The sequence below is a fragment of the Neoarius graeffei genome, chromosome 10 (assembly GCF_027579695.1).
Source record: "Neoarius graeffei isolate fNeoGra1 chromosome 10, fNeoGra1.pri, whole genome shotgun sequence".
Taxonomy (NCBI): Eukaryota; Metazoa; Chordata; class Actinopteri; order Siluriformes; family Ariidae; genus Neoarius; species Neoarius graeffei.
In genome coordinates this window covers 76303475-76331402 of record NC_083578.1, presented here as the reverse complement: position 1 = coordinate 76331402, position 27928 = coordinate 76303475, and the positions used below count along the sequence as shown (strand labels likewise).

Below are 27928 nucleotides of genomic sequence, written 5' to 3'. Positions count from 1 at the left end.
ACAGGGCTCGAACCCGGACCTTCTTGCTGTGAGGCGACAGCGCTAACCACTACACCACCGTGCTGCCCGGACCACAAGATTGGACAGGGCTACTACAACAGGGATGGCAAGTTGATCAAGAACAATGCCTCTACCTATTATGATCTGTCCAACAAGAGCATCAACCCACTGGGTGGATTTGTCCACTATGGTGAGGTGACCAACGACTTCCTGATGCTGAAGGGCTGTGTTGTCGGAACCATAGACGATGTGATCCACAAATTATTTGCAGTTTTACATTGAGGAACATTATTCTTAAATTGTTGCACTGTTTGCCCACACAGAGCGATGAACCCCTCCCTATCTTGCCTTTCTGGGATGCTCTTTTTACCCAATCATGTTACTGACCTGTTGCCAATTAACCCAATTAGTTGTGAGATGTTCAACCAGGTGTTTTTTTTTTTTTTTTAAGATTACACAACTTTTCCAGTCTTTTGCTGCCCCCGTCCCAATGTTTTTGAAACATCTTACTGGCATTAAATATTTTTCAAACAACAATAAAATTTCTCAGTTTCAACATATGCGGTCATTGTACTATTTTCAATGAAATATAGGGTTACCATGATTTGCAAATCATCACATTCTATTTTTATTTATATTTTACACAGCATCCCGACTTTTTTTTTTTTGCAAACGGAGTTTTATTGCTTTGCTTTCTTTCTCATCTTTCAGTAGTAGAAACAATTAAAAATGAGTCAGGCCTACCCATCCCATTCTTATAATCTGCCAATCCCCACCCACCGTCCAGCTCTCCCCAATCAGATGACCGAACTTTTTCAAAGAACTGCTCATGCTGTGTCACAGGGCAACGCAAAACACTATACGGAAAACGCTATCTGCCCTCTTCCTCGTACGTAAGCTCACAGATGGCTGCAATTAGCTAGTGTCACTGTGATTGACAGGGGATAGAGACATCTTTTTGTTTTGCCTGTAGCACTAAAAGTGCTTGCATTGTGGTAAAATATTAACCTTTGATGGCAATGTATAAAACAAACTATCTGCTATGCTTTGAAATAACATCAAATGTATATTTTTTTTTATTTAAAGTAATGCATTAACTGTAGGTTATACAGATTACCACCCCTCCTTTTTTTAAAGGTCTTTTTTTTTAGCTGAGGAAATGAAAATCCAAGCTTAAAAGTCAAAGCAAAGCTCCTTATCTCTTCTCAACTTATTACTAGTATGTGAATTTAAAAAAAAAAAAAAAAGGCGGACTGGAGAGTGCAGAGCACCCACACACACACTGATTTTAGGATATGGACCAGCTGCTGTTTGAAAGGCTTGCTCTATTTACACGGATCTATTAAATGTCGGTTTTGTTACCGCAGCTATGAACCCCTTGTGCCCCTCTCTCTCCATTTTTAAATCAGTGCAGTGCCATTGTGTGACCATACAAGGGCATAATCCATCCCAGAGCTCTGTCTTAACCATTCTCCACACACACACACACACACACACACACACCATTTTTCATTGACATGTGCATTGCTTTGCACTCCATTTTGGGCTTATTATTCAAAAGTTGCATTTTTTTGGGGGGATATAAAGCACTTCTTTGTGACGAGCCAAAACCATTCAGAATTCTACAGCTAAAAACACAGGATTTCTTTTTTCAATTTTCTCTTTCTGCAGCAGTTTACTCCTTTCTTTCTTTCTTTCTTTCTTTCTTTCTTTCTTTCTTTCTTTCTTCCTTCCTTCCTTCCTAACTAATGTACCTCCCCGTTTCTTACTATCTTGTTTCATTATCCATGGCTGGTGTATTGTTGCAGACATTCACAGTTGGAAGAGCCACATGAAGAAGCGACCCTTATCAAACTGCGATGATAGGACTGAAGCAAATGGAAAGACGGTGGGGGCTATTTTAGCCTCCGTGCCTCTCTATCTCCTCTGCCTCTCATCTCACAGCATAAGGGCAAACTGGATTCAACCAACCACCCAGACAGACAGACAGACCAACCGACTGACCGACCAACACTGTGAGCGGATACAGACAAAGAGCAGAGACAGGAACATTAACACCACGATGCTATTCAGGATGATGTGCAGATTCCTTATCAGGAACATACAGTACAGACTTGTATTAGTTTACTGAGACAAAGAAGGCTAAATTTTAAATTTAAAGCAGACAGAACAGACTACACACAAGAGCAATGTGAAACCAGTAACATTATTCTACCAAGTAACAAATAAACATTTAGAATAAATGTAGTCCAGTCCAGATTAAATTTTACCCAGTTATTCATTCTAGACATTATGGCATTTTTTTCAGCATTCAGCACACTTTTTTTTTTAAATTTAGGCCCACTTTACACGGGGACGGTATAAAACAAAAATGCAAAAGTCCGTTTTCGTTCTCACTTTTTTCCGCGTCTACACGACCGTTTTCAAGGAGGAAATCTGCGTCTATACGGTGATGCATAAATGTCTCCGCTATGTCTGCACGCATGCGCAACGTCTTCTGTCTTGTCTGATCTGCACATCTGCGCCGCTGTTCTGTCAAGTTATCCTACCAAGCATGCGCGAAATCCAGGAGGGTAGGAAAATTCAACAGTAGTTTTGTCCCACCGATCAGCTGGGCTGATAGAAAATCGGTGAGAATTTCATGCATTTGCCGATTTTTATGTTTTGTGCGTATTGGTCGAGTCTTTGGCCGAGTCAAATAATTTGTAATGACTTGTTTTGAATAATAAAACGGTCTGTATGAGAACTTGCTAGGATAACTTTACAGAACACCGGTCCGGCTGAGGTACTGTAGTGCTCGAGGGAGGAGCAGGAGCAAACCGAAACTCTTTTAATCTGCCTTTATTAAGTAACACTCACTCTTGTTTCGGTGAAGAAGAGAAAAGGCAGTGTCCATCTCAGCAAAATAAACCCGTTCGGCTGCTAGTTTTGTTTTCAGTCTCGGGTTTATGGTTTCACGAGCGGCTTGAATAGGCGGCGTGCGCGTGCATGCGTGTGTAACTTGGCGACACCAAACTGAGGAGCTCTAGCCGGGCGGGTGAGCAGGAAAACACATCTACTGCATTAAAACACAGAGCAGCTTGAAGGTCCGTTGGATCGATGTAATCAGACATGCTCTTACTTTTTTACTTACTTTCTTACTTCCCGGGCTGGCATGTGCAGTATATGACATATGTATGATGTAAATGCGTACCCGACGTGAGCAGATCCGAGCTGAGTTTCGCGTATTGGGTAGTTTAGACGGATATGCAACGGGGGCTGTTTTTAACTTATCCACTCTGGAAGGCGTTTTCAATTTTATCCGTTTTTCAGCCTCGGAAACGCCGTCCTCGTGTAAACGAAAGGCACTTCTGATAAAATATTTAGTCGTTTTTACCCGACAGCGTCCTCGTGTAAACGGGCCCTTATAATCCCAGACTCCTGACACTACAAAAATTCAAATTTCAATATTAACTTCACATCTTATTCTATCCACATTCACTGGATATGAGCAATCACGTGCTCTGATTGGCTACTCTAATACTAGGATATCAGCTCATATACCGTGAGTAGAGAAAAACAAAATGGTGGAGTGCATCACGTCAGATACACCACTTTGTTATGAAGTATTTAAAAGAAACAGAAATAACTAAATAAAAGAATAGTTTTCCCTCCCCAATATCTCCTGTTCCACACTCCAGCCCAGTCGGTGGCAGTAATGCATCTTTAAGTTGGTTTGTGAACCGCCAAAAAAAAGAAGAAAAGAAAATGGCAGAGTGTTTTGCTGAACCAACCGAGGATGAAAGAAAAGCTCTACTCGAAAACAAAACCCCCCAAAAATACAAAAAAAAGCAACAAAATACGCATCTTTTTTTAATTTTTCAAGAATTATTATTAGAGCATTTTTCACAAATTGCTACTGTCATTTTGCTGGTTTGTTTACATTCTAAGCGGCCCTATAATGAATGCTGAAGCGAGGTATATTCATGATGTAGTGTAGTTTTAGCGTGTTGCTGTGCTGTACCTCGTCTGAGCGGATGATCTCGACTCCTCCCTGTCCCACAGCCTGGTTCTTCGCATTCAGCTCTCTTGTGATGGAGGCCATCTCCTCCCTGCACTCCTGCAACTCCTCTGCTTTTGCCTCCTTCTTACGTGCTATAATGGAAGCCTAAAAAACAGCACATTTTACGGGTTTCCATTAATGCCACCATGAAAGGCCTATCAAAAAAGCAAATGACTTCTGCTGTACTATTTATTCATTAAAAAAAAGAAGACGATATTTTCGTCAATCAAAACATGACACTAACATTATGGAACGATGATAAACATCTGGCTGTTATCAATATGAAAAACACAGATGAGAGACATTCTTCAAAATCACTCTTTCGAGTTCAGAGTTGTTTATTAATACATGCAGGAACAGGGAGGGATGAAATTTGTATAATCTGAAGTACATTTTGAGGAAATGTTCCAGACAAATGTGTTTCAACCTAATCCCTATCTATAAAAGTATGAGCAAATACCAAAAGCAAGAATTAACATATTTTCCAGTACAGGAACAAAAATGATACGTTCACTTTTACACCTTACTGAACACTTTGTTAGGAACACCACTACCCCTGCTCTTTCATACGATTATTCAATAATCCAATCAACCAATCATGTAGCAGCAGCTGGTTTATTTCAGAAACTGCTGATCTTCTGGGATTTTCACACACAACAGTTTCTGTAAAGTTTACAAAGAATGGAGGGACAAAAAAAATCCAGTGAGCAGCAGTTCTGCAGTTGGGGAAAAAAAAAATCTTGTTGTCGAGTAAGGTCAGAGGAGAATGAGCTGACAGGAAGGCTATGGCAAATCCAATAACAACTCTTGATAACCGTGGTGAGCAGAAAAGCAACTCGGAACTCGCCTCTGGGTTGTGACGATTTTAAAAGCAATATCCGTTGTTAAAAGCACGATACAAATAAGAATTAAACTGAATTGAGAATGAAGAGCAAAAGAAGCCTTTATTTATCACTCAAGCATAGACTTAAGCACAGAGTGAAATTCCTCCTCTGCATTTAACCCATCTGAAGCAGTGAACACACACATACCCAGAGCAGCCCAGGGGAGCAGTTGGGGGGGGTTAGGTGCTTTGCTCAAGGGCACTTCAGCCCAACCTTCAGGCCATGGCTGCTTCATGATAACCTAACCGCATGTCTTTGGACTGTGGGAGAAACCGGAGCACCTGGAGGAAACCCACGCAGACACGGGGAGAACATGCAAACTCCACACAGAAAGGCCCCCTCCATCAGCCACTGGGCTCGAACCCAGAACCTTCTTGCTGTGAGGCGACAATGCTAACCACTACACCGCCGAATGCACCACGCATTAAACCTTGAGGTGTTTGGACTAAAAAACAGCAGAAGTCCACATCAGGTTCCACTCTGGCCAGCCAGGAACAGGAATCTGAGGCTCCAGTAGGCACAAGCTCACAAAACTGAACAGCTGAAGATTGGAAAACACTTCTCCTGGTCTGATGAATATTGATTTCTTCTCCAGCATGCAGATAGTGATGTCATAATTAGCCAGCAGCTGCATGAATCCATGGCCTCAACTGGCTTTTCATTTTTTAACAATTCAGGCTGCTGCTGCTGTAATGGTGCTGGGAATATTTTTAAATAATTTTTTGGGCAAATTTTAGGCCCTTTATTGGACACAACTTGAGCGTCGGCTGAATGCCACAGCCTATTTTAATACTGCTGCATCCTTTAATGATCAAAATGTAATGCCCGGCTTATTATTCCAGCATGATAATGTGCCGTGTCAAAAAGCATGGGTCATGTCAAACCAGTGCCATGAACATGATGACAGTGAGTTCAGTGGATATCAGTGGCCTCACCAGTCCCCAGAACCGAATCTAACGGAGCACTTTCGGGATGGAGTAGAATAACAGAGTCACAGCGTGATTGTGCAGCTGACCAATCTGAAGCAATTATGTGATGCAAACATGTCAACATGGATCAGTATCTCAAATACCCTGTCCACACTAGGGATTTTGTACCGATACGAAACTACTTTCGTACCGCAACACCTGTCCACACTAGCAACTATACCGGTACTGTAGCGGTATAACTGTATCGGTACGAAACCCACAAATGTATGGGTTTCGTACCGGTACAGTATCGGTACTGTAGCGCTTCGCTGTAGCGTGGACGGATGAAGCGGCTCTGTATCGACACAAATATAATGCGCATGCGCAAAGTCACACACCTCAATCTATGTCTTCGCTGAATAAAATAGTGAAGAACGGAGATTCGTTTTCTTTGTTTCTTTCTCAACTGCCTCGTGCGTTTTATACGATTCGACTGAATAAATGACCACCAGAAATACAGACTGTACACTGACAACAAAAAGCACACACAGGTTGTTTCATCCGTACGGAAGCCGAGAGAGGACCTTCATATAATCCTTTTTTTTATTCACCTTGTTATCCCGAGATAACGACATAATTAATTCACGATCTCGAGAAAACAACACAACTAATTTGAGATCTCGAGAAAACAAAACCGTTATTTCGAGATCTCGAGAAAACAAAACAATTATTCCGTGATCTCGAGAAAACAAAACAATTCTTTCATGATCTCGAGTAAACAGCTGAGAAATGGTTCATTCAGGTGCGCCAAGAGACTTGTGATATGCTGACTTTGGGGCTATTTCTCATTCTGTATAGACGCAACTTTGGCCATTAGAATGTCTGGAATAATCGATCACCTAATAAGGCAATATTTTGATCAGGGGTTGACACAGGGAGAGATTGCATTAAGTCTTTTAATAAGGGATCATTTCAAAATTAGTCCGCGGCACCTCCGCAGAAGACTGGCCCGGCTTCGTCTCTACCGACGGAGATACAGTGATCCAGCTGAGATCATGAAATAATTGTTTTGTTTTCTCGAGATCACGGAATAATTGTTTTGTTTTCTCGAGATCTCGAAATAAAGGATGCCACATATTCTCGGAAGGAAGTTACTCGGTAATCACGGAAACATTTCGCGCATGCGCATTTCAACTACCGTGAAAGAAAACCGCAAACATTTCTCGCTAGTGTGGACAGATGCACTAAACTGTACCGGTATACTTTGTATCGATACAGTTATACCACTTTCGTACCGGTATAAGTGTGAACACAGCAAAAGAAACGTTTCCATGGGGAATCCATGCCACAGATAACGTCTATTATAAGGGCTTTAAATAAAAAGATTTTACACATCTGACAGATAAAAGTGCTCCTACCTGCTGTCTGTACAGAGTAAGATTATCATCCATTGGGTCAGTCCTGGCCATCTTCTTCTCCATCGCCTGGTTGAACTGATTGAGCTCTTTAATCTGGTCAGCAGGAGAAACAAAAATACTTTTGTCAAAGGTCCATCAAAAAAACCAAAACAAAACAGTAAAACGTGTTGGAAATTAAATGATCTGGAGAACATTAGAAAATGGAAATGGGATGTTGTGCAGCTAGTTACATATTTTTTCTGTATTTTGATTATTTTATACATTGTAGAAGAATACTGAAGACATCAAAACTATGAAATAACACATGGAACATATATGGAATTATGTGGTAAACAAAAAAGTGTTTAAAAAAACCATGTTTCATACTTTAGATTCTTCAAAGTATCCAGTGTTTACCTCGATGACGCTTTACACACTTTTGGCATTATCTTAACCAGCTTCATGAGGTAGTCACCTGGAATGCTTTTCAATTAACAGCTGTGCCTCGTCAAAAGTTAATTAGTGGACGAGTTTCTTGCCTTCTTAATGCGTTTGAGATCAAACAGTAAATAGTAAATATACAGTAAATAGCCCTATTCAACACCACAACTGTAGTAATCCATTTTATTCTATCCACATTCACTGGATATGAGCAATCACATGCTCTGATTGGCTACTCTACTACTAGGCTATCAGCTCATATAGACCCCTTTCACTGACGTCACCCGAAACCGGAAGTAAACAGACCCTGCGCCATATTGGAAGACCAACAAACTCGTGATTAGGGGGAAATAACGGCAGCGGTATGTGAACCCACGAGAATAAAGTGGAGTGGCAAACGACTTAAACAAATCTGAGCTGTTTTATTTATGATTTATTGGCCCAACAGTAGATTTGAAAGAAACCTGTGTGAGACTTGGCAAAAAACTGTGGATATAATGGATAAGTCTGTGCATGATCTGCGGACACTTTGAGGTAAGCAAACGCAAGAAATTCAGATTTAAAACATGCTAAATTGGCCCCAAGTTGATAACTGTATGAGGAGCAAGCCTCCCAGACTTCTACAATTTAATAATAATAATAATTTAGGATGGTTTGGGGCTTGCTCGCTGCTGCCAGGTTGGTTGTTGAGTAGCCTGACTGTTTTTTTTTTTTCTTGCGTGTGGTATCATTGTTGACACGAGGTTGTTTTTTGAACATGCCAATGTGGACACGATTTCCCCTGATGAGTTATGACTTCAGATGCGATGCGTGTGTGGAGGTGTGGAGTCCGCGTGATATGTGCGTAAGATAGGCTTCTCATGTGTTTGGAGATCCGCACTCTGAAACAAGCGCAAGGCTTCTCATGTGTTTGGAGATCCGCGCTCCGAGACAAGCGCAAGCGCCCCAAGGGAAAAAAAGGGACCCCCCAAAAATATCGGCATAGTTCGAACACTGAGTGTAGGCACTGGATGTAAACAACAAATAGCTTACAATGTCTGGGTAGCAAACAGATGGCAGAATTGGTGTCAGGTCCTCCTTATGTTTCCATTCTCTCTTGCCGCGAGTCTTATCATATGGGTCAAACCCATCAATCACAGCCAGTTCCTCCACATACCGTGCCCTTTCTGCAGCTGGTAATGTACTCACATAACCAGAATTATCATCCATCGTGTCACTTTACTCTCGCTCGTACTTTGTTTTATATTGTGAGTGCATGTACTTGGTCTTCCAATATGGCGCCTAACAAAATCTCGCGGCGCGGTGACGTCATGTGAAAGGGGTCTATACCGTGAGTAGAGAAAAACAAAATGGCGGTGTGTGCTGCTGAACCAACCGAGGACGAAATAAAAACTCTACTTGAAAAGAAAACCCCAAAAAATACAATACAAAAAAAAAAAGCAACAAAATCTGGAATGAAAGTATTTGATGGTATGAACATATCTTTTTTTCATTTTTTAAGAATTATTATTAGAGCATTTTCACAAATTGCTACCGTCATTTCACAGATTTGTTTACATTCTAAGCGGAAATGATTTTGTCGGACGCTTTGTATAAAGTTTTTATTTATAGAATTTGCAAAAAATAAAAATGCTTCGTTTCTCAAAATCCAGTGAATGTGGATAGAATAAAACCGTTATTCCATTCAATGTCATCGTACATGGCTTAAAGCCAACTCAGCGCTATACACCTCGTCGGCCATCAGCTCATGTACGACTCGGTTTCATGGAATAACTAAGTAACTCAACTAAGTAAAGAGAAACGACAGTCCATCATTACTTTAAGACATTCATTTTGATTAATCAATACCTTCTGATCGATCTGATTTAAGAATTCAACAGTGGTATATGTATACGAATGTGTAAAAATATAATATTGAAATAAAAACTATATTAACATCATCGACCCTAAAATACAATTATATTTTTAAACTCTTACAAGTGCACAGAATGGCCTCATACTACGTACTGGGAAAGAATGTCCAGTTTTATGTTTAACGGAAAGTCAAATGCAACCGAAATTGAGCTTACCTAATACGCGGAGACGGTTTGAGGCATTCATGCAGTGTTAAAGTGGAGGTTATTAGCTTCCATTATTCGTTAGCAACATTAGATTCAGCTCCAGTGTACGGTTCATGAAACAAATGTGAACGACTACGTTTGAGGTGAAGAGGAAAACGAGAAGATTTTGAAAGGCAGTAGGTGTTGTGCTGAGATTTGAACCAAGACCCGGATAAAACATATACTGCAATGTGACCTTCTCCTCCAGCTCATCCAACTCGGCGTGGCCCATGGCCGGCTCGGACACCGCCTTCTGCAGGTAGTGCACTTTGCTGCGGAGACGCTCCAGCTCTTTGGGCAGCTTGTCTGATGCCATGTAGGAGTTGAACTTGATCTCCTCCTCCAGTCTCTTCACCAGGCCTGCAACAGAGAAGCCTTTTGGCACTTCGATCTCACAGCACACTCCCACATGACACACTATATATGCAGTGCAGACAGTTCATTTGCAAAATAACACTTCTGCTAATTTTAGAGAACACGCACAAAAAAATGCCAGGAAGTATCATGTGCGGTCATTTGTTGAAATAGCGGCACTGTTGAAAATCTAGTGATCAGGAAAATTTACACCATAGTTTAGTCACATGATGGACTGGATGTGATACTTATAAAAGGCATATCATCATACGAAGCCTTTATATGGTATACGGTTAAAAGGAGTCGGTTTAATGGGACGCTTGGGCAGATGACGTTTGTTTGACCTCTGTCATGCACTGTCAGGACACAGGGACTTTTTCCATGGTCTACTCACTCTCAGGCTTGGCATCTGCTGCTGCCTGTCGCAAGTCTTTCAGCTGGAGCTGACACCTCTGTCTCCTCTGCTCGGCCTGGAACAGCTGAAATGTGCAACCGAACATGCTGTATGTGTAACATGCTTCATAAAATCGATCTTCTTGGCTTGGAAAGATGCAGCTATTCGACTATATATATATATATATATATCGAACAGATATACGGATATGATGTCCCAGATGAAGCTCGGAGTCTGATTCACAACAGTCAAAGCATTTTTATTTTGTATTAGAACCGTTTAAGCAAAATAAATGGTGCCTGTAGGTACCTGGTTCTTTTGCTCGTGTTTCTGATGAGCCAGAGATTCCTCTCTCTCCTTTTCCACCCGAAGCTGCCTGGCCACCTCTAGCATGCGCTGATGGTTAGACACAGACTCCACCTTTTGGACAAATGAAGTAATACACACTAAGACTGAACACAATTGTGATTGAACACAAATGAAGCAAATATTGTACACGTTAAGATTGAACACAGAAGAGGATATAAGTTACAGGTCAGAATTGTATGTTAGGTAGAATTTTTAACCCAGTTCATAATTTGCTACTTGTATTAGGGAGATTTACGCTACGTTCACACTGCAAGGCTTAATGCTCAATTTCGATTTTTTTGTGAGGTCGTTCACATTAACAAATATATGCGACTTGTATGTGATCCTCAGTATGAACGAAAAGCGACCTAAAAGTGTTCCGCATGCGCACTGCAGGATACGACAACGTCACACGCAGTGAGCATGGCCAGTGTTTACGGAAGTAAAACCGCCCGGTTGCGGTATGACCCATCCAATCTAGCTTGAATAGCTGCATCCCCCCAAATGGAAATCAGCTCCCTAACCTCTGCGTCCTTCCATTGAGAAGATTCAGAACCTTCACAGCCCGAAGCGTCCCTCGCATTGATGTCATGCGCAGGGACGCAGACACGTTTTTTGAACTGGGGGGGACAAAAAACTGGGGGGGACAAAGCTGCCAGCAAACCAACCCCAACCCCGATATGCCTGTCAAACTTGTTGTGGGTTACCATAGCAACCAAGCTCGAGCTCGCAACCTGTGCAGTCTGCGCAGCTCAACCAACCGAATATCAGTCTTTGTTTTGTTTTATGTGAGTTGTTGCAACTATGTATACACTGCTGCGCACCTCAATAAACCGAATGGTAATTAGTCTTTTGATTTTTCCATGAGGTTTGCCTTATGCAAAGAAAGACAGCATAGACGTTTTTTCCTCCCTATAAGTGGGGGGGACCGAACGAAGTGAATTTAAATCTGGGTGGGACGAATCCCACCCGTCCCCCCCTCTATCTGCGCCCGTGATTATGCGCCATGTTGTTGTAACTTTTTTTGAGAGACCCGCCGCCTACTTCAGCGCAGAATAGTGACGTTTGTGGCTTGTTGATGACGTGTAAGTTGGATGAATGCGACCTGGCGGTTCAGACTGAAGTCGCATATGAAAAGAGCGGATAGGAATCGGAATTAGGACCACATATCCAAACGGCCTGGGTCGGATTTGAAAAAATCGGATCTGTGTCGTTCATATTGTCAATAAAAGATCGGATACAGGTCACATATGGGCGAAAAGATCGGATTTGAGTCACTTCAGCCTGCAGTGTGAACGTAGCCTTAGTATATCTAGGGTTAGGTTTAGGGTTAGGATTTGGGAAGAGTTTGTATTTGAAACTACTTGATGACGTAATAAGACTGGACTCATTAATAATTCAAAATATATATCACTCTTCCTGTTGCTGGTCTAGTGGTTAAGGTGTTGGGCTAAGAATCAGAAGGTTGTGAGTTCAAATCCTGATTAAGTATAAAAAAAGATATTTTTAAAAATGCTAATTAGGTAGATAGGAATAAACAGACAGACAGACAAGAGGAAATCCTAGGTAGGTGTAGACAGGGAGGAAGTGGATGGAAGAAAGAGACAAAAGAAGTGATGGAAAATCTCTTTTAAGAATCTTAAATGAGACCGTGAGTGACGGCGTAGCTCACTCCGACTCCGTCTAGTCCAGAAGGAACAATCTAAAGTGGGCCACCTTGCGCAATCAATGTTGCAAGCTATATACACTATATACAAGCTATATATAGACAGTATATACACCCTAGGAATACCGACCTATTTGCCAGAAAGAATCCAAAATGGCGAGGAATTGACTAAGAAGAAGTGATTTTCGCTGAACTGCTCATTAAGGCCTAATTAGTCCATAACTTCATTAATAATTGTAATTAAGCAAATCTGGGTAGAAGTTATATGCACCCTACCTTCAAGCCTTCAGGGAAGTATTGAGGGAGAAGAAGCGATTTGTGTGGAAACTGCACGTTAGAGCTTAACTACTCCATATCTTCATTATTAATTGCAATTATGCAAATTTGGGTAGAAGCTACAGTACATGCACCCCAGGCAGACCTACCTTCCAGCCAAAAAGAATAAAAATCGGTGAAGGATTGAGAGAGAAGAAGCGATTTTTGTGAAATGTGGACGATGCCGGACAACACATGATGGCATAAACTCATCGCCTGTTGGCCGGATGAGCTAATCATCCAAAATTTTACCTAGGTTAGAAATTATGAATTAGGTTAAAAATTTTACCCCAGGTCAAAAAAAACATCACCACCTAGGTTAAAATTTTTTTACCTGTAACATATACAAATTAATAAAATGTCAATCTGTCTCACAGTACACAATTCTATTCTTTTTGGGCTTTTTCCACCTTTACTGGATAGGACAGTGTAGAGACAGGAAATGAGCGGGAGAGAGACAGGGAGGGATCGGGAAATGACCTCGGGTCGGAATAGAACCCAGGTCCCCAGATTTATGGTATGGTGCCTTATCCACCTGAGCCACGACGCCCCCACAATTCTATTCTTTATGAGACAGATATTTGACTACTGAAACAAGTCTGAGGACAAAGCCCTGCTTACCCGCTTTCTCAGACGCTCCACTCTTTTAATCAACTGATCTTTCTCTTCCTCCATTGCTGCGATGTCCTGTAATAACAAATTCCATCACTGTTTATTAACTTTTAACTTCTTTAATAATTACGTTAATGGGTCAAAGGCAAATGGGTTCCAAAACAGCATTAAAAAAAAAAAGATTAATTTGATGGCTTCATAATAGACAATGTGATGGGATGGGTTGGGATGCTTTCCTAATTTTCATCATTTATTTATTTTTTTTGCAAGAATGTCAAAAATTCAGTTTAAATAGGCCACCAGAAATGCAGCACGTTGAAAGGTGAATTTGTATGAGCTAGCCAATTAGTATTAAAGATGTCTGCAGCATTACAAATTCATATAAATCACATTTTTATCAGAATAAAACAATCTCAATATTTTGCTATTATTGTTACAAAAATTCTGGCAGGGAATTTTATTTTAAAACACTATTCCTTTTTATTTCCAAGAGTCAAGAAAAGTTATTTTAACATTAATTACTGCTGTTATGCTGTCTAAAGGCCCGGTCCCACTGCACTTATGGAAGCAAAGAGGATGTAAAACGTAAAAAAATATTTGCCATCCGTTGGAAAACGCTATGCATCCGTTGTGTACTCATTGCATACGTGCTTCATACGCTCTATCCATCGAGCATCCGTCCACTGTGATTTCATCCGCACAAAAAGTTTTGAGCTGCACAAAACTTTTAGAACGGATGAACTTTCCGCCGTGTACGATGTAAATCCGCGACATATACGAGCAACAAACGTTCTATGTCCGTTATCATCTGTTAAACGTCTGCTGTATCCTTTCTGCATCCTCTGGGCATCCTCGCAACTCACATCCGCTGCAGCTGAAAACGGAAAGAGGGAGGAAAGATAAGGTACATGAAACGTCTATTCATCGTTAGTAGCACGGAAATAGAAAGGATGTAAGCGTATGCATCTCGTACATAAAGTATTCAAAACGGACAAAGCGTTTATATCTGGGATGTATCTCTTATATTTAGGATGTCTGGAGTATGTCTAGAGTATGTAGAAGGACACCTAGCGGACAATCGATATTTTGTATAAAAAGGGGGAGTAGCCTTCTTCAAAAACGAGATGTAGTAGAGATGTATCGATGTAGCCGCCAGCACGTCTTTCCGCTTTATGCTGACGGCGTGCGTGCTGCATCCTTTTATATCCGCGGAGCAGACGCAATTCATACCCCCCGCATGCGCAGTGAACGGTCTGCATCCGATATACATCCACGCAACATCCCCTTTGTTTCCGTTAGGCGTACGTGATGCATCCCTTTCATCTGCTATGCATCCGCTCTTTCTGCTATGCGTCCGCTTCTCAGTTATCACCGGTAACCCCTTCGGAGCTGTCATCCACTTCCATCCGCTTGGCTTCCTATGAACATGCGTTTAACATCCCCGCTATATACTACCCATGTCCGTTCTTTTCCGTTCTGTTTTCGCAAATTTTCGCCAATTTTGTCCATTTCTGGAGCGGATGAAAACGGATAGAGCCACCCCCGAAATTTTGCTCGTCCGCTGTATCCTTTTTGCATACGTTTTGTGTCCATTGGCCAGTAGGACCAGGCCTTAAAACAGCACAAGTGTTTTTGTCTTTATAAAGACTCCTCTCGTACCCGTCGAATCTCAGCTGCAGAAAATCCAAAGTTCCTCAGTTGTTCACACTCTTTATGGTAATTCTTGAATCCTTCTACCAACTCTTCGTACTATATGGATAATAAATCACACAAGAATTACATACTGCATAAAATATCACAAAAAGTACAGATGGTGTATACAGAACAGCAAACAAGAAACGATTCTATTCAGGCAAATTAATACCGCTGAAGCGGAAGAGCTGAACTGAATCATATTTAAACTGTAATAAAGTTAACGCTGATGATCTTATTAAGTACAAATTAGACCATTCTTCATGCACTAAAATTCTTAACATGATCTGTGCACATACTACATATTCAGCTGCGTTTATAATTTCCTGGGTTTTTTTTTTTACTTTCATAAAACCAAAGCCTGTTAAATAAAGCACGGGTCATAATTAAACTGTGTTGATATCAGATTCAGCTGTTAAAGTTATAACCCAATTTCCAATCCACTAAAAACAGCATAAAAATGTAATACAAGCTGTTTCAGTGAAACATTTTGTCCACTGACTCCAAAAGAGCACAGACCTGGTGGTAGACCTCAGCGATGACCTCATCAGCCAGGAACTCGGCAGGCACGTCCAACTTGACGAGGAAGCGAGCCAGATAGACCCTCTTCTTCAGCTCAGGAACTCTCTGCAGCAGCCAGTGCAGGATGGGGTGCACCACCGGTTTACTGCCCGTCACCAAGCCCTGCCGGAAACTGCTCCTGGAAAGCAAAGACAAGCAGAAACTCAGGCTACATCCACACGACAACGGCAACGAGATGTTATTTAAAAATATATCGCGTCCAAATGGGCAACAATCAGTAAAATATCAGGTCCATATGGCAATGCAACGCTTGCTGAAAACGATGCAATACACATGCCACACCTCTAGGGGCGCTGTAAGACGGTCCCTTCGGAGACACCAGAACAATAGAAGAAGTAAGGATGCATATTAGCCACAAAGTCAGGAAAATCTGTTTGTAAAATTACATTATAATGACCAAATACAATGAAAAGTGTTTTTCCAGTCTCACCTGTGAAAGGTAATCCCATGTGATCTCGTTTGGATGGCAAACCTGTTGGTACAGTTAAACGCAGCTAATCTTTATTCTCCGCTTTGACCTCTCCAAAATGGTGGCGAGGATGACCTATGATTCTACACGGAAGGCGGTGTCTTTAATGGTCCGGAATAAATTGAATGCTAATTAAATAATGATTAATTTGCTCCTCTACGCCCTTTTTGAGGAATGTATTGTAGGACTTAAACCCACATCTGAAGAGGTGAGATTGCTCTTTTTTTCTCTATTTTTGCTGGCGGGATTGACTCTCTCTCTCTCTCTCTCTCTCACTTTGCACCATTACACAATAAATATTCACAGTCAAAATATTTTGTAAGCGCGTTTCATGAACCAAGTTATAGGATTTGTTGACAACTCGCATCACAATGAGAAGATCATTGGCACTACTGGTGTTAAGAATCAGACCATTTCATAAATGAATATTTTGCTGTAGAGCTGCAGTGTTTGTACAATTGCATGTTTTTGCTTCACTATTACTGTCACTATTCTGCTTCTTGCATTACTACTGTGAACTAACACTGAACATAATAATAATATCTAAGCTCGTGTTTCACTCTCACTAGTGCTCTGTAAGGCTTTTTCCTGGTGATATTCGTTACACTTCTACCCGGCGTGAAGCACTCACAGTCATGTGGTTGTGACGTCATCGTAAACAAATCCGTTTTACTCATCCAGACGACTTCACAACGGCAACGTTGCCAGATCTTTCCACTCTGGAACCCGTTCTCAAAAAGATTGCGTTTTGGGCACCCAAAACGCCGGTGCCGTGTGGACGCCAGGCCTAAACGATAAGCAATTGTATCGGAGTCACCTGAATCCGTTGCCGTGTGGACAGGGCCTCAGGCTCAATGACTAGAGAAGCAAAAACATCCTTGTTGACATTTACATTCTGCTCTGGGGTGGGTTTCCTGAAAGCCTCTTAAGGCTAAGAGCGTCTTTAACTGCCTCTTAAGATCCATTGTCAAGCTAATGTGGTTTTCCCGAACGTCTTAGCCAAAATAGTACTTCAGTTCGTTCTTAACTTACGATGGACCTGGATCACTCTTTCACAGCAAAAAGTGTCTCCTCACAGCCGAATACAAGACTGTGCATGTAACTCCAAGGGACTCACAATCAATGGGCGGAAACTGGTGTTGAACCTGCTGCTAGTGTTAAATTATTTTTCTTGGACATTGCAAGTACATCAAGTTAATTATTAAATACAACCCCGATTCCAAAAAAGTTGGGACAAAGTACAAATTGTAAATAAAAACAGAATGCAATAATTTACAAATCTCAAAAACTGATATTGTATTCACAATAGAACATAGACAACATATCAAATGTCGAAAGTGAGACATTTTGAAATTTCATGCCAAATATTGGCTCATTTGAAATTTCATGACAGCAACACATCTCAAAAAAGTTGGGACAGGGGCAATAAGAGGCTGGAAAAGTTAAAGGTACAAAAAAGGAACAGCTGTTGGACCAAATTGCAACTCATTAGGTCAATTGGCAATAGGTCATTAACATGACTGGGTATAAGGTGGGGTTTACATTAGACCGTATCAGCGGATCATCAGATTAATGTTTTTAAAAACGATTAGCATGCACACAGCAACGCCAATACACGATCCGCGTGCACACAGCAACGCCAATACACGGATACGCTAATCACATGACTAATTCGGCACGTAAGTTGAGAAATGTGTCAGTGCGGCTCATCACTTCCACCTCAGCGGCTGCGCTCCAAATCACTCCGCCCTGAACAGCGAGTGCCGTCTGGAGGGTGCGCACTCCGGCCCTGCGCAGCTCACAGAGCGCGCGAGTGAAGTGCACGAGCAGTGATTCGGGACTGAGCCGCTGTGCGCAACTCACTTACCACTTGCAAGTGGAAGGATGGCAAGCCTAAAGACAATCATAACTACACAATGGGCAGTATTTGCATCAGTATTTGCAGTATTTTCATACTTTTATACTCTTTAATGAAAGGTGATACAAGGCGGAAGTCCGCGCCGTTTTTCAGCAGTCGCGTCACATGACCAACGCCAGCGAATCAGGAAGGTGGATGTCACAGTGACATTGTCCAATGACGATGCCAGCTAGAGCTCAGCACAGCGTATCCGCGTATCTCAATGTTTACACAGCACCGGACCAGACACGATCTGGATTGAATACGTGGACCCTGGCGGATTCCCGTTTCCCGGTGTTTCCAGGCGTTTTAATGTAAACGGACAGTGCATCCGCGAAGAAAACGAGACAGATACGGTCTAATGTAAACTTGGCCTAAAAAGAGCATCTTGGAGTGGCAGCGGCTCTCAGAAGTAAAGATGGAAAGAGGATCACCAATCCCCCTCGTTCTGCGCCGACAAATAGTGGAGCAATATCAGAAAGGAGTTCGACAGTGTAAAATTGCAAAGAGTTTGAACATATCATCATCTACAGTGCATAATATCATCAAAAGATTCAGAGGATCTGGAAGAATCTCTGTGTGTAAGGGTCAAGGCCGGAAAACCATACTGGGTGCCTGTGATCTTCGGGCCCTTAGATGACACTGCATCACATACAGGCATGCTTCTGTATTGGAAATCACAAAATGGGCTCAGGAATATTTCCAGAGAACATTATCTGTGAACACAATTCACCGTGCCATCCGCCGTTGCCAGCTAAAACTATAGTTCAAAGAAGAAGCCGTATCTAAACACGATCCAGAAGCGCAGATGTCTTCTCTGGGCCAAGGCTCATAGGCCGTGTCATTCGGACTAAAGAGGAGAAGGACGACCCAAGTTGTTATCAGTGCTCAGTTCAGAAGCCTGCATCTCTGATGGTATGGGGTTGCATTAGTGCGCGTGGCATGGGCAGCTTACACATCTGGAAAGACACCATCAATGCTGAAAGGTATATCCAGGTTCTAGAGCAACATATGCTCCCATCCAGACGACGTCTCTTTCAGGGAAGACCTTGCATTTTCCAACATGACAATGCCAAACCACATACTGCATCAATTACAGCATCATGGCTGCGTAGAAGAAGGGTCCGGGTACTGAACTGGCCAGCCTGCAGTCCAGATCTTTCACCCATAGAAAACATTTGGTGCATCATAAAACAGAAGATACGACAAAAAAGACCTAAGACAGTTGAGCAACTAGAATCCTACATTAGACAAGAATGGGTTAACATTCCTATCCCTAAACTTGAGCAACTTGTCTCCTCAGTCCCCAGACGTTTACAGACTGTTGTAAAGAGAAAAGGGGATGTCTCACAGTGGTAAACATGGCCTTGTCCCAACTTTTTTGAGATGTGTTGTTGTCATGAAATTTAAAATCACCTAATTTTTCTCTTTAAATGATACATTTTCTCAGTTTAAACATTTGATATGTCATCTATGTTCTATTCTGAATAAAATATGGAATTTTGAAACTTCCACATCATTGCATTCCGTTTTTATTTACAATTTGTACTTTGTCCCAACTTTTTTGGAATCGGGGTTGTACATAAACATATGCAAAACATTAGGAATACATTTCAATATGTTATGGAATTACATATGGATATCGTAATGTCAGTCACTCATATTGCAATGATCGATATTGATATTGCAGTGAGGCAAGTGATTGTCTAAGTGTCATAAATGAGACACATTTCTGCACTTGTAGCACTGTGTGTGTATGTATATAAGGGTCATTCTAGAATTCGGGGTACATTTCGCATCTCCGAGATAAACCTTTTGCTATTTTCCACAAAAGAAAACTTTATTGAATCCATTCTGAACAATAATGCAAATTATGACAAACTTCCACCAATAGCAATGCTTGATGGACATTTTAGACCCAATTTATCCATAAAACATGAACTAAATAACTCCCACCCCTCCCCCCACATTATTGGCCGTCTTCGACTCCTGAGTCATCCATTCAACTCGAATAAACATGAAGTGATTCAGTCAAACAATCTGTTTTTTGGGGCTGATTCTATTCACTGTTATAAAATCAATTGCACAGAAAGTCTATTTTTTGTATTAGGTGAAATTTCAGTTTTTTAAAAAAATGACCCGTTCAAATGTTCTTGTCAACTCTGTTAACTCTTATAAAACCACATAAAATCCACAAAGACTTAATAATATGCATGACACCTGCACCGAGAGATGTCACTTCCTCTGGCGAGAAACTTCAGAAAGGCAGTGAGGTATGTTGCGTTTCTTCTCTTGTTAATTTAAACAAAATGTTGAAGATACACCAACAGTCGATTAATTATTCGTCAAATCTGTTACTGCGATATTGTCGTGAATCTCTCGCTCATTTTTTAAAAACAACAATATGATTAAAATCCATAAGATTCTGGTTTTATACGTGCCATGTGGTCACCTGTTTGAGGTACGCGTTTGGGGTTAAGACACAAAATGGTGGAAAGAGTCAACTCTGTTAGCATCTCATCTCATCTCATTATCTCTAGCCGCTTTATCCTGTTCTACAGGGTCGCAGGCAAGCTGGAGCCTATCCCAGCTGACTACGGGCGAAAGGCGGGGTACACCCTGGACAAGTCGCCAGGTCATCACAGGGCTGACACATAGACATAGACAACCATTCACACTCACATTCACACCTACGGTCAATTTAGAGTCACCAGTTAACCTAACCTGCATGTCTTTGGACTGTGGGGGAAACCGGAGCACCCGGAGGAAACCCATGCGGACACGGGGAGAACATGCAAACTCTGCACAGAAAGGCCCTCGCTGGCCACGGGGCTCGAACCCAGACCTTCTTGCTGTGAGGCAACAGCGCTAATCACTACACCACCGTGCCGCCCTCTGTTAGCGTACATTTTGTTAATGGATTGCCCGGTTTAACGATGACTAACAGAGTCAACGCTTGAAATGTACCCGCAATTATAGAATGGGCCCCGTATATATTACATGCACAAAACAGGATAAACATCAAAGGGGATGAATACTTTTGCAAGACACTGTATTATAGCAGTAATAAACACTGATTCCCTCACCAGCCTCTCAGTTGTCTCTTGATGTTAGTAAGACAAAAAAATAGTTTGTCCTATTACTGAAAAACCATAAAACTTAAACTTCCTGAGTCAGAAAACTTCATGGAGTGTCTGATTGTTATAAAGCACCGACGCTAGAGACGCCTTCCAAACATGCTAAGTCAAAGTCTCCTTGTGGAAAATACCATATTAGCCATGACGTGTTTTTTTTTTTTTTTAATTAATATTACGTCTAAGGCCAATTCAAGTGCATGTGTAAGCTGTTACTACAAAAATGATAACATGTTACAGTGAGCACATGAATCGTGTATAAACATGTGATTTGCCTTTCAGAACTGCTGCTACAGAAATTAAACAACACCTTCTCTCCAAACGGATCAGAAAATTCGGCTATCCTGCGACACTGATCGGCGTTTATCCGTTGCCACGTTGACACCCGTTCGGTCTTACTTTTTGAACTTACACATCAGAAAAGCCGCCAGGTGGTTTGTATTTCAGCATCCCCAACAAAGTGAACATCCTTTTCACCGTCTGCTCGGGCATTTCCTCTCGGATATCGAGTGCTTGCTGAAATATAAGACAATAAATACATTGGGAGAGAATGAAGAAATTTAATCTGGCACAAAGTCACTTTACACTCTCTATTGCATAATGTACATTACCATTGGATTACTCATTGCTCATTTTGCACGACCTCTTTATGCTTTTGACTTGCACTGGTTTGTGCTTGTTCTTTGTCTTGTATTTTATCTTTTATGTTGCAGCACAGGTCTCAGAGAAACGTTCTTCCAGTCCTCACTGTATACTTCTATATGGACTGGATAACAATAAACATCTCTTGAAATAACACGCCATGTGGGAAGCCGTGGCCTAAAGGTTAGAGAAGCAGCTTTGTGGCCAAAAGGTCAATGGTTTGATTCCCTGGACCAGCAGGAATGGCTGCCATGCCCTTGAGCAAGGCACCTAACCCCCAACGGCTCTCCGAGCTGCTCTGGGTATATTGTACGTCTCTCTGGATAAGAGCATCTGCTAAGTGCCATTAATGTACTGTAACATAACACCGTATTATCCTTCTATGTGCATAAAAGAACTCTGTAGTTATAGGACACAGTTAAAGGAGACCCTGGCTATGAAAATTCTGACAATGCATGCTGTAATGTTTTAATCTGGGCAGCATGGTGGTGTAGTGGTTAGCACTGTTGCCTCACAGCAAAAAGGTTCTGGGTTCGAACCTCACAACTGATGTTCTGTCTGTGTGGGTTTCCTCTGGTTTCTCCCACAGTTAGGCTAACTGGCTACTCTAAATTGCCAATGTGTGTGGATGGTTGAGAGGAGAAAACCTCTATAATAATCCAAAAGAAGGCAACGGGAAACTACTACCAGTGTTTTCCCTAAGTTTACTGGTTTGGGAGGGTGTGTTTGCTGGATGAGGATGGTCACCTGCAGGACCCCTCCCTGTGGCTCCTATTACAGAGCACTTGGACCTGAACAAACAGTTAAAGGGCAACTGAAGTCATTTTTAAACTTGCTCTATTTCTTAATTAACGTATTATTCAATTACGTTTTCGGTTTTATTAACCTTATATCGTGACTAGTATTATATTACACTTATCGGCCTTTACGGTTTTAGCTTATCCCCGCGACCGACTTCAAACGTGAAGTGTCGGCGCCGCCATTTTGAAAACTGCTTACACAGCGGCTAGATCGCCATATCGTTCCAATTTAGATTCACAGCCAAAAAAGAGAAAAAAATCTCTGACTAAGGCACTCCAGATTAAAATGTCTTTAATATTCCCTTTGGCCAGTTTCAGCGTCTTAGACGCATCTGTGATAAAGACACTGATTTTGAGGAGCAGGCCCAGGATATGAAATCAAGGTTTTGTGTAAGAGGTTATTCGCCTGGGCTAATTGATAATGCCATAATGAAGGCTTGCTCAATACCTCGCTCTGATCTTCTAAAAAAGAAAAATAAGAAAACTGATCGAGCCAAGACCACTACTAGATCATATTTTGTTACCCAATATAACAGTTGTGCCCAAAGAATGAAAAGAATAATCACATCTAATTGGAAAATAATGCAGAGTGATCCACTTTTGAGACGTGTCTTTTCAGATCCACCTATTATTGTATTCCAGAGAGCACCAACCATAAAAGATAAACTCGTAAGGAGCTATTTACCAGCTCCCAAACAAAAAACATGGTTACAGACAGAGCTAAGGGGAACTTATAAATGTGGTTCCTGTAAACACTGTGGAGGAGTTGTCCAAGGTAAATGTTTTCATGACCTGAGGACACAGAGAGAGTACAAGATAAATGGGTTTATTAATTGCAATTCAGAATATGTGGTGTATTGCCTGAGATGCCCATGTGGATGTTTTTATGTGGGTAGGGCGAAAAGAAAATTAAAAGAGCGTTTTTATGAACATAAATATGCAATAAGAATTCAGAATGAGGATTATCCTATGGCCAAGCATTATAAAGATGCACATCACAGTGACCCTTCAAGCCTGAAAAGCCAAGGCATTGAAATTGTAAAAACATCAATCCGTGGAGGTGACAAATTGAAGTTACTATTACAACGGGAAACTTTTTGGATTTGGAAGTTAAAAGCAATGGAGTTTCCAGGCTTGAATGAGGAAATAGACTACACACCTTTTTTGTGATGGTTTTTGGCTTTGCATGGTTCTATCTGAAAGAAAAGACTTTTATATTTTTTTCTCTCTCTCTGTACCCTTTGTGCATGTATGTGGGTTGTGTATACTTGCAGTGACTGGAATATATGTGTATTTTTGATGTTTTTGCAATATTTTGAATGATGGCTGTCTTGGATTGGGAGCCGTGTGAGAGGCGGGCCCAAGCCATTGATTGACAGTTTTTGATGGAAAACTTTTTAGTGCTGGGAGCTGTGTGAGGGGCGGACTCAGCAATGTGTAGAGCTTCAGGACTAATTATCCAATTGTCTTCACCTGTCCTTTCCTACATCTTGAACAAAGCTACCTTGTTCCTTTGTGATATTGCCCTGAAGAAGGCACCCATGCCGCTACGCGTGGGCTTTGTTTTTAATTTGTCCATGTAGGACTTGTCTTAAATATTAAAGACATTTTAATCTGGACTGCCTTAGTCAGAGATTTTTTTTCTCTTTTTTGGCTGTGGATCTAGAATACCTTGGATTAAAGAGCACCCAAACCTAAAAAAAGACTCTAAACCATTGGAAAAAGAGCACGCCATAATCTAAAAAAACCCAATTTAGATTCATTTCGAGATTTGCCAGCTTCATCAGTGATGGAGATTATTCCATACCACTTCGAACCACTGGTTAAATGAAAAAAAAAAAAGCTTTCGGACACTAGTCCGTCGCGCTGGTATTTATGTCATTACTGTCACACAATTAAAACGTGCCAGATCAGTTGGCTGGTGGGTTTTCAAAATAATAAATACATACCTTTTATTAAATCACATTTGAAACTTTTAATTTGATTTCTTTCGGCGCGAACGCAATTCATGATGGGACATACTGCTTTGGTTAGTGACCATCGTTGTACACTACTTTTCGTGATGCATTGTCGGATACTTTGAGTGCACTATATAGGGCGTAAATAATCCTCGCTAAGGTTTCAGACAGCACTACAAAATGGGGTCCCCACTATATAGTGCCCTATATAGTGAGTAGGGAGCGATTTCGGACACAGGGAAAACTTCCGGCTTGATTACGTCAGCATTCGAAAGAGGGCGCGCGCGTCTTTTGACAACGTTGGCAGATGTTGGTCGCTTTGACTTCCGCTGTACGTTTTACTTCCGTCCTACGATGTCTCGCACAGGTCTCGGCGAATCTAGTTTACGGCCATCGCTTTGACATATGGACTGATATATTACACAGCATATTTCAAACTTGCTATAGCAGTGACAAAATAGCTATCAGAAATGCATTCCTATATTTTGTAAAATGAGATAAATAGAATTTTGATAATAAAAAAAAACTACCTTCAGTTCCCCTTTAAAGGAGTCATATTTAAGTCTTCACATTTATTGTAGAACAATTTTTACAACTCCTGTTTGGTTTGGTTTTTTCGGACCTTAAACTGTGTGTGTGTAGGGACTTTCAGAGGGGGCACGCCGTCTGGGTTTTTTTGGGGGGGTGGGGTGGGGTGGGTTTGCAATATAATGGTAGGGGAAACACTGACTCCTGTAATTCTTCCCGAGAAACTGTGTGGCCACGTCACTGCAGTGATATCCCAAATAGATAGATAAATAAATGTTTTTATAAATGGTCGGTCTTTTATTAGGGTCGTATAGTAGATAGTGTTGCCACCTCACAGGTCTCTGGTTCAAGCTTGAGCTCGAGTTATTGTCTGTGAGAAGTTTTGGACATTCACGAGAATGTGTGTGGGAATGTGTTTCAGAATGTGTGTATGGTGCTCGGTGATGGACTGGCATCCCGTCCCACGCCCAGGGTTCCTGGGATAGAGCCTTTATCCACTGTGACCCTGTGATTTTTTTTTTCCTGCATTAGGCCATAAGTTGTGACGATGCTGAGAGCAAGATAGATAGATAGATAGATAGATAAACCCTGGTGTTCAAATAATACAGTACACTATAACTGGGTGAAACCAGGTATGCATGAGAGGCTCATAATGTTGGATGGATAAAGAATAGCCAGTCAGAACAGTCAAATATAAACCCAAGTGAGTGATTTAAAAATGATTTTCTTGTTTGATTCTTGTACTCACTTGTACTTTTATACTATACCGTTCAAAAGTTTGGGGTCACTCTGAAATGTCCTTATTTTTGAAAGAAAAGCACTGTTCTTTTCAATGAAGATCACTTTAAACTAATCAGAAATCCACTCTATACATTGCTAATGTGGTAAATGACTATTCTAGCTGCAAATGTGTGGTTTTTGGTGCAATATCTCCATAGGTGTATAGAGGCCCATTTCCAGCAACTCTCACTCCAGTGTTCTAATGGTACAATGTGTTTGCTCATTGCCTCAGAAGGCTAATGGATGATTAGAAAACCCTTGTACAATCATGTTAGCACAGCTGAAAACAGTTGAGCTCTTTAGAGAAGCTATAAAACTGACCTTCCTTTGAGCAGATTGAGTTTCTGGAGCATCACATTTGTGGGGTCGATTAAATGCTCAAAATGGCCAGAAAAATGTCTTGACTATATTTTCTATTCATTTTACAACTTATGGTGGTATATAATAAAAGTGACTTTTCATGGAAAACACAAAATTGTCTGGGTGACCCCAAACTTTTGAACGGTAGTGTATACTACACTATAGTAAATAAACACAGCACTTAAATGGGGATCATTTTCAAAACTGCACTGCAGTGCCCTGGGATCAGCTTTCACTGACACAGAGTTAGAAAGAATTAGGTTAGATCACATCCCTGAGAGACTAAGTGTCTAATCGGACTGAGAGCCCATGAATCTGAAGCTGTCTCTCTCACCTTTGAGTCAATTTCAGCCAGAACATCATTGAGAAGCTGCAGCAGCTGCAGCGGCTCCAGAGAGTCAAAAGTGATTAAGTTCAAGTTCTTCTTGAAAGGCTCTCGGTTCAGCTGTTCCACGATTAACTTCAGTTGTTCACTCATTTTATCTATCTATCTATCTATCTATCTATCTATCTTCGAAACATTCCCCCAAAACAAACCACTTTAGCCTTCTTGCTAACCGTTAGCTTGATAACAAACACAACCGTCGCAAGGCAACCGACTTATTTCGCTAACTCCGGCTAAAAACTAGTATTACATATATGTAGTATTTATCATTTTTTTAATCGTAAATACAACATATTTGATATTCGAGTAATTAATTAAAAATTCCTAAAAAAAAAACTGCCTAGAAACCGAAAAATTGTTGCTGGTTGCTAACAGGAAGTGATGTTTTTCTCACGCTCACTCTCCTCCGGCTCGAGAGCGTTTTTGCTTTTTGGGATGCTTTCCAAATTGCTCTATGGTACACACACGCGCGCACTACATAGGGTATGAACTGAATAGGTTTCACCTTGTACATCGAGTGCACTTTGTTTCTAAGTGTACTCCATTTGGAACAGAGCCATATACATATTGTCAAAATAAAGGCCGTATCATCCAATTTTTGTTGTTGGAATGAGCATGAGTATGGACTGAGTGCAAAATTTAAATGAAGTGTAATAATGTGTAATAAAGTGTAATAATGCTTTAATACAACTGAATAGTAATGTGATCCTGTAATAGAATATTTTCCCAAAGGAAAAAGAAATGAAAGCGGATTAAAAATGTGATTAAAAATGTTTATTTTTAAACTAACTAACTTCGGCTAAAAATTAGTATTACATATATGTAGTATTTATCATTATTGTTTTTTATTGTAAATAAAACATATTTCGATATAAATATTAACTGAACATATTTGATATTAGAATAATTAATTAAAAATTCTTTAAAAAAAATGCCTAGAAACCGAAAAATTGTTGCTGGTTGCTAACAGGAAGTGACGTTTTCTCACGCTCACTCTCCGGCTCAAGAGAGCTTTTTGGGGGGGTTGCTTTCCAAATTGCTCTGTGGTACACACACCACATAGGGTATGAACTGAATAGTAGTTTTCACCTCGTACATCGAGTGCACTTTGTTTCTAAGTGTACTCCATTCGGAACAGAGCCATACATGTTGTCAAAATAAAAGCAAGGAGCAGCCAGACTCATCCACGGTCTAATTTTTGTTGTTGGAATGAGCATGGACTGAGTGCAAAAGTTAAATGA

General features: G+C 41.0%; 1 protein-coding gene across 2 annotated transcripts in view; it reads right to left on the bottom strand.

Moving 5' to 3' along the window:
• ift81 (intraflagellar transport 81 homolog) overlaps nt 1–27083 on the bottom strand; it is a 69012-nt gene extending 41929 nt beyond the window's left edge. The window contains exons 1-10 of one of the 2 annotated variants that reach the window (XM_060932335.1): nt 26637–27083; nt 21647–21750; nt 15672–15852; nt 15120–15209; nt 13470–13535; nt 10829–10939; nt 10520–10604; nt 9968–10131; nt 7253–7345; nt 4004–4147 (exon numbers count right to left, since the gene is read on the bottom strand). In XM_060932335.1, coding sequence (XP_060788318.1) covers nt 4004–4147; nt 7253–7345; nt 9968–10131; nt 10520–10604; nt 10829–10939; nt 13470–13535; nt 15120–15209; nt 15672–15852; nt 21647–21750; nt 26637–26780 — 1182 coding nt within the window. In that variant the 5' untranslated portion in view covers nt 26781–27083. Of the gene's footprint in view, nt 1–4003; nt 4148–7252; nt 7346–9967; nt 10132–10519; nt 10605–10828; nt 10940–13469; nt 13536–15119; nt 15210–15671; nt 15853–21646; nt 21751–21845; nt 23669–26636 lie in introns of those variants that run through there. The other variant, XM_060932336.1, reaches the window with a different exon arrangement.
• Between the last annotated feature and the right edge of the window lie 845 nt (nt 27084–27928).